At 42.4% G+C, this 8,021-nt stretch overlaps 1 protein-coding gene across 1 annotated transcript; it reads left to right on the forward strand.

The window, feature by feature from the left end:
* The first annotated feature begins 270 nt into the window (after window positions 1–270).
* pcare1 (photoreceptor cilium actin regulator 1) lies at window positions 271–5,519 on the forward strand. Its single transcript, XM_019876091.1, has 2 exons — window positions 271–3,895; window positions 5,014–5,519. Exons 1-2 carry the CDS (start codon window positions 564–566, stop codon window positions 5,135–5,137), a joined length of 3,456 nt encoding a protein of 1,151 aa, XP_019731650.1. The 5' UTR covers window positions 271–563; the 3' UTR covers window positions 5,138–5,519.
* The last annotated feature ends 2,502 nt before the right edge of the window (window positions 5,520–8,021 follow it).

The following is an 8,021-nucleotide window of genomic DNA, read 5'->3' on the forward strand; positions in this document are numbered from 1 at the left end:
AAAAAGCAGTTCCTTGTGTGTACTTTACATGATTGGCCAATATTTGTTATTTAACATTATTCCCTTGATTTTGTTGATTTCACTGTGCAAATGCTTCAATCTGAAAGATATTTTTGTGCGGCCTATACAAAGCTAGCTGAGGCCAACACTCATTACCCAAATGAGCTTATGTGCTTACAAGTAGGTGAGATTTATATGCTTTAACGTGACATATGTACTTGCCGCGAGGTTCACTGCAAGCCTCACTAATCCTTTCAGCTCCTTGTCCTTTGTCAGACACACAGAGATGTGTACAAGAGCATACAACAAGACATTTCTCCAAACATACCAGCGAGCTGTGGATTTATTTTTCCCATCTATGACTCCTGGAAAGGATATGTCAAAATGGATTTATGTCAAAATGGACATTCATTGGATTTAACCATGTCTGTGCCATCTGAAGGAAACAGATACAGTGGAAGGCTGAAGACCTTGGATATTCTTTGCATCATTCCCCACTTGGTGTACTCTTGTGATGTCATCAAGATGATGTATGAGTAAGCTGATCATTATCAATATCCAGAATGGGATGCTCACCATCCAAAGGAAACAATTTGGTGGCTCTGGGCTCTTTGAGGCGGGGAAGAATGTTGCCCTCTGCACCCGAAGACCAGCCGAGAGAAGCACATTATAAAAATGGAGATCATCATAAGTGTACTGGAGCTACTGATGGCGACACTAAAGACAAAAAGACAAGTGGACATAAACAGGTATTTCATAAGGATGTAAATATGCCACCCCAAGAAGATAAATATGCAACTGTGCCTGCCCCAGAGGTACTTGACAAGGACAAATTGAAGAGTCAAAGAATGGAGAACAGCACAGTGATGCAGAAAAAAGACAAAACTAGGGTCAAGCAGGAAGACCCGGACAGAAAGTTGGGGAAAAAAACAAGAAGAAGTTCCAGAGGTGTGAAAGTGCTGAAAAATAAAGAAAAGGAAGTGCCGAAAATTGATTTCCCCGAGCCTCTGGTAAAAGCTCAACAAGCTGCTTATGCTTTTTTAAATCCCAGCATAAACAAATATGACGTTGTACTTGGTTTGCTGGAACAAGCAACTCAAACTCAAACATTTCTGCAGCCAATGGTTTCATTCATGGCTTTGCGTTTTGAAGAAATCATTCAAGCCCTGGAAGAAATTGTTGAGGAAGGAGAAAAAATGCTCAAAGAGAACGGAGAACATCTTGCTTGGCCAAGTCAATTGAAAAAACTCTCATTTGCTGCACCTTTCAAATCTGGCACAGCTATTGAACACCCACCTGATTTGTTGCAGCAGCTGCTTCAATACACCACACAGAGAATGCAGAATGTGAGTCAGACAGTTGGAGGAATTGGGGACTCTGCCCTGGAAGAGGCGGTGGAATACTTTGCTTCAGTGTCAGAACTTTTAGAGGAGAAGCTGAGAGTCAAGCGTGTAGTTGAGACAAGGATAATGCGACTCACATCTCGCATTGAATTGGCATCTCTTCGCAAACTTGGGCCTGAGGACTCTGCACTCTTTAGTGAGGATAGTGGTATTGGGGCTGAGAGTGAATCTCTCGCCGGATCGGAAAAGCACCGTAGGCGTGTGAGTTGTGAATCTGGAAGCACGAATAGAAGCGCTCCCTTCAGCCCGATGGAATCTACCTCTGTGACAGGAGGGTCGGTGAAAAAGCTTGCAAATCAAATAAGTCCAAGTGTTTCCCTCACTTCGTTGAACTCATTAGCTTCTATGTGCACAATGATGGCCAATGTGCAGGGGGACTCATTCCTGGGATCAGTCTCTTTGGATGATGGCGAGGAAGATGATGATGAGAATTATAAGATGGATGGAGAAACTGGAAATGGGCAACTCGGGATGAGAAAACAATCAAATTCTTCACTTGTCAATTGTGAGCAACAGAAGCCACGGCGTTTACCCTCCAAGCGCATAGAAAATGCGAAAAATGTAGAAATGACGATCAAAATGAAAAATGCTATAGGTGGCAAAATGCAGTTTGTTCACCCACCAAGTGCTGGTGCCAAACCAAAAGTAGCAGGTAGTCCAAAAACGGGTAGAGGCCAATGGACTGATGAAAAGGGACCGTCTCTAAAGAGATCTCAAACAACTGCTCGAAGAAGTGGGGTGAAAACAACACCCCTGGCGAAAGAGAGGCGATCCCGTTCTGCAGAATTCTTGCGCAGCAAAGGGGAAGACCCTCCTTTGCCTGAACTGGAAAGGTCTCAGAAAAAAATAAGCCAGAAATTGCAGAAAATAAACAAAAGCAAGGAAATCACAAAGGGAAACACAAAGACGCTATCATCTACACAAGACCAGAGAATTTCACAAGCTGCTTCTCCAAAAATGAACCCAAGATGCTCACCTTTGGAGAACGATGGCAATCTACGCGAAAGGGTAGCCCCGATGAAGTGCATTACCAAAACCTTTGGATCAACCACTAATACGGAGGAAGATGACAAGCAAAAAGATAAGGACACACAGAAAGGCCTTGTTAAAGCAACACCACCTCCCAGCCCCCCTTTGTCACCAAGACCATCTTCAGGCCTGTGTAGAGGCAGGAATTCGGTCAAAAAACTCATAGATACCTTCAGTCAAGGGATAGAAGAGATGGACAGCCCTAAAGTTCTGGGGCCACTTAGGGGGGTACGGAAGTGTGGTGTTCCAGTGTTACCAGGTTTAGGAAATGTCACAGCTTTCCTTAGCACTGGGAAGACGAGCTGTAGATCCCAGAGTACTTCATCTGAAAAGACTGATCCTTTAGACCTGGATAGTCTACCTCCACCCCCATTAGAAGTTTTAATGGACAATTCATTTGAAAGCATTGTTTCAGGCAGTGGAGGAGCTGAAGTGGCGATAAAATCGGTGAAATCGCCAATGGTAAAAAGGGCTAGTCTGTCCCAGCGACTACGAGCATCAGTTAAATCTGGACCAGTGTTACCTAGCAAAGGAGGTGTGCCTAATTGTTCTAAGGGAATTTTTCCTGGTGACTTTGATAATCAAGTCACAGTGACCCAGGCAAATGTCAGTCAACCAGATGTTAAAACAGACATTGACAATGGAAAAGAAAAAAAATCCTCTCTGTTGCAGCAAGCCAGAAGAAACAGGTACTTAAAACACTCTTCAGATACACATTCAGAGAAATCTTCAACAAATTATGAAGCTGCATGCCAATCTGCCAGTCAAGAGGACTCAACAACTCTTCAGGAGATTGACAACCTCTTAATGGCTGGAGTAAACACTACAGTCCCTCAAGTGCCTCCCTCATCTGAAAGCTGTAGTCATCCACTTGCCACTTCACTGCTGTCTAAGGGGCGAATTTTGCCATCTACACCGACTACTTCAAAGTCTTCTCATAGAAGACTTCCAAGTCCCCACAATTTTAAAAAGTCACCAACACCGCCATCTTCAGCCACTCCCCCAGTTAACAGGAACCTCACTACTCCCCCAGAAGGTCAACGAAGCCTCCCCAGTCCACCAGTTTTGCGGCATAACATTTTCAACTCTTCATACCCTTTGAAAGCACCGTCTCCACCCGCTTCCCCAAAAGTGCAACGGTGGTCAAGAGAGAACAGCACGGAGGAATCTGCTCGGTTGACAAGTAATGCACGTTCTGTTTTCTGCCCAATTTCTGCATCCCTGTTCGAGGCCCAGCCCTTTATATCCTCTCAACTGTCTGAAGCCTGGACCGCTGTTGGAGGCCCTCTTCTCTCAAATATCTGCGGCAAACGTGGCAGGTCGTCTGCGTCAGTCCGAGGACCGCAACTTTTTATTCGCCGAAGTCTTTCAGAAAGAAGACCAAGCTTGAATTTTCCACCTCAATCCCCAGTCCTCTCAGTGGCTGAGACCTGCGGAAGTGAGCCTGCAATGTGCACACAGGGGTGAGATTTATTTATTTATTTTTTATCCATGCATCCATTATCCGAGCTGCTTACCTTCATGAAGGTCACGAGCGTGCTGGAGCCTATCCCAGCCATCTTTGGGCAGTAGTCGGGGAAGACCCTAACTTGGTTGCCAGCCAGTCGCAGGATTTTTGTTTGAATCATTTGTATGTTTCACATACCAAATCTGGCAGTTCAATGGTTAGCGTGTTGGCCTTACAATTGAAAGGTTTACAGTTCAAATCTCATAGGTAGGTTAATTTAAGACTCTAAATTGTCCATAGATGTGAATGTTTGTGTGAGTGCGAGTTTGTCTGTATGTGGAATTTGATTAACTGATGATTAGGGTTGAGAATTGAAAATTGGTTGTTTACTTACCTATTGATTGCACTTATTCATTCCTCTTACATTGCAAATGAGTGATGTTGTCACACACAGGAAGCATATATTTAGTATGAACTTTTTCAGTTTGGACATGAAGGCAGAAGTACTCAAAAATCTGGCTTTATTTCACATAAAAAGGTAATCCTGGAGCTGCTCGCAACACTTGCAAAGCTTGAATTTCTACAGAGGGGAATTCTGTACTTCCAATAGTGAGCTCTGTGTTGTAATTATAGATATTATAGTGTGATATAAAATAAAGACAGTCGCTGATGGTGTTGTGGTGCACTCGCTGGACTTCTGTGTGGGCAGCGTGGGATCGATTCCCACTCAGTGATGGTATGGATGTGGTTGTGAGTGGTCAATTATCTCTACATGTCCCCTGCGACTGACTGGCGACCAGTTCAGAGTGTACCGTAGTCTGCCTTCCGCCTGAAGTCAGCTGGTACAGGCTCCAGCAACTCCCCGCGACCCTGTTCAGGATAAATGGATGGATAAAATTAGTTGAGTAAGTAAACAAATGTCTACGGTATAATAAAAACCCTTGACTGTTTTTATGAATATTTTGATGTGTGGTGATATTGCGTTAACGCTGTTACTACACGCATGTAGCGTTCGAGCACAACAAAGAGTTGCCTTTCTATTACATTGTCCTTGTGCCTCACTATCCAGGCATATAAATATTTTATTATATGTTGCAATAATATATACTGTATATTTTCCTCTTGTTGTTACAGACTGGATGATGAACCAGCCAGAAAAGAAGAATCATGGAGTAGCCAATCAGACCTCAGGGGAATGCCACGTTCTGCATCCCACCCAGATCTTTACGTTGTTGGACAGGCCTTGCACACAGACTAAATTGGCCTGTGAAGTGCCAGCAGGATTATAGATTAACAGGTTTTAGAAAGGATTTAAGATGTTGCTTCAGTGGAGTGACTAACCTTGCTGCTACTTCGACAATGTTTGTGTACATTATTTGAGCAAATGCCATTTAAGCATGATGTGCTCTTTCTGTTTGAGCAAAAATCTACTTCATCAGCAACTCTTTGAAGTGAGGCTTCTTATTCATTTCGCTCATAATACAGAAACATCTTAGAAATGCAATGTACATTCATTTCCAATTAATTTTTTTTAATGATTGAAAATAATGCTTAAAATCATTTTCATATACATATTCAAAAAGTGTTTTGATTTTAATTTTACAAATCATCTTGAGTCTTTTGTACTGTGTTTATCAATAAAAATGTGCGCAATGGTCCCACCCCATCTTGATTATCTGCAGTGCTCTCCACTTGCAGATCTCCAGGTCATGAGGTGCATTATGGGTAAGGGAGTCTTTCGCTGCCAACTTTTCCTTTGCACTGTCAAAAATGTGGAGTAATATTTACTTGAAAAAACAACAACAAAACTACACTTCGAAATTCAAAGTAAAACTTACAAGGAGAGTTTGGGAGTAAATTTGACTTTTTTATGAAAATACTAAAGGGTTCAGGAACTGTCAGCGTTCGCAATTAGACATTCATAATAAAGACTCAATGAGGAGAGGAGACATTTGATTCTGGTACCAATCACTCGAGGGGGCAACGAGGAGAAGCGTTAGGTTTCAGTTCTCTACACGTCACCCCAGGATCTCCCCGCTAGCCCTCTCATTTATTTCTCATTGGGAATCTAATACATGGATGTGTCCAACCTAAAGGGTGAGGGCTGTTGAAGACACACTGAACTTGTTTGACTATGTGTGTGTATATGTGAGTGAAAATTACGTACATGTGTGCAATCATTACAAAAACACCAAGTTGCGGCTGGGGTTGGCAGCTCCATCCACGTCCGACCTTGCTCTCTTGTTTAGTCTTAATACTTATCTCTTTCCAACCACTTTCTCGGGAAGGTGGTTGCGTCCCTCAACTGTCACACAGTGTACAAAGCATTCTTTATTATAAATGTGAGCATATCTTTATTAAAAGCATGATATCATTATTAAAAGCATAAGAGTTCTTCATTGCAAGCATAATCAATATATCATTGCAGGCATAAGCGTTCTTTATTGCAAGCATAATCAATTCATCATTAATAATATGCAAATGTATGACAACTAAAAACAATCAACAAACTCATTACCATCAGATTGGGAAATGGTCACTCGAGCACCTGAGACCTGCCACTCCTGGTGTGTGTAAGTAGTATATTGCTGGTGTCAGGCGGAAGCTTCGGACCCCCAAGAGGAATCGTTTTTGGTCTCCTTTTGAAGACACAATGATTTACTGGTACACAGTATGAGTAGTATGGCTCCCGACCTGAAAGTTTGTTCCGCAGCCCTGAAGTAACTTTTTTTTTTTTTAATAAATGTAAAATGTACTCCAAAACTCTCCTTGCAAAATTGATTGTTTTTTTTCCCCAAGCAAATAATATTTTTTTGTATAGCGTTAAAAAAAAACAACAAAAAAAAACAAAACACTCATAGGCATTTTACATAGTAAAAGACAAAAAAAAAAACCCTCGAAAAATAAGGCAATCATAAAAAACTATATACATGCCAGTGTGTGTAAAAAGAAAGACAAAAAAAATTATGTTGAGAGATTATATTGGACAAATGATTATGCATTACAGGTTAAACGCAGATCTGGACAGGTGGGTTTTGACAAATGGTCTGGACTCAGACCTGATGGAGTGTGGATCCCATAAACGCAGACTCAGATAAATGGCGATAACAAAAGAGGTTATTTAAAGAAAAACCAGAGACTGACAAAGTAGTCAACAAAAAGCGCTGACGACAAAAAGCCAGGAAAACCAAATGGTAACAGAAAGTGCTTGCTTGCCAATTACAAGGACAGAACGATCACCGAGAAATACGTAAAATGAAATGAGGTTAGTTCAATCACACGAAACCAAGAACAAATTCAGTGATTTAACAAATAATCACAAACCAAAATATTCTATGATGAGGAGAGTGACTAGGGACAAGAACGTGAGATCTATCACATAGAACTTGGGCAATAGCAGTGAACAAGAGCAACAGTCCGACAAAAGAGACAAGAAGTCGGAGTCCTTAAGTATGCAGCCACTTGATTGCCTTGATCAGGCACAGGTGCACCGCTGAAGGATGACGCCCTATACGCCAGCTGGTGCTGGAACAAACAAACAAACAAACAAAAAAAAACAGCGCAATGTGACAGGTTTTTAGTGCCGTTTTAAAAGAGGGGAGTGTGTGTGTGTGTGTGTGTGTGTGTACTGTGATGAGGGAGGGAGTTCCAAAGGGAGGGGGGGCGATAGAGAAGGCTCTGTCTACCCCGGTCCGGTGCTTGGTTCGGATGGGAGGGGTGAGGAAGTTGACGTTGGCAGATCTCAGATTGCAGGTCGGGGTCGGATAGTGAAGGAGGTCAGTGAGGTAGGAGGAGACAAGGTTGTGAAGGGCCTTAAAGGTGATGAGAAGAATTTAAACTGGAATTGAGCCCGGGTAGATGTTGGAGGACTGGGGTGATGTGATTTGTTGCTTTACTGTTGTATATGTTAGTTGTTCCATGTACAGCACTTTGTATGCAGCGATGGCTGTTTGAAAGTGCTCTATAAATACAGTTGGGTTGAGTTGATGTCTGCTACGAGAGTGGGTGAGGAGACGGGCAGCAGAATTTTGGATGCATTGATGTTTTTTGAGGGTTTTTGGCGGGTAAGCCGTAAAAGATGTTTTTGCAGTAGTCGAATCGTGAGGTGATAAAAGCGTGAATCAGTGTTTCAGTGTGCTGAG

The sequence above is a fragment of the Hippocampus comes genome, unplaced genomic scaffold (genome assembly GCF_001891065.2).
Source record: "Hippocampus comes isolate QL1 unplaced genomic scaffold, H_comes_QL1_v1.1 scaffold252, whole genome shotgun sequence".
Lineage (NCBI taxonomy): Eukaryota > Metazoa > Chordata > Actinopteri > Syngnathiformes > Syngnathidae > Hippocampus > Hippocampus comes.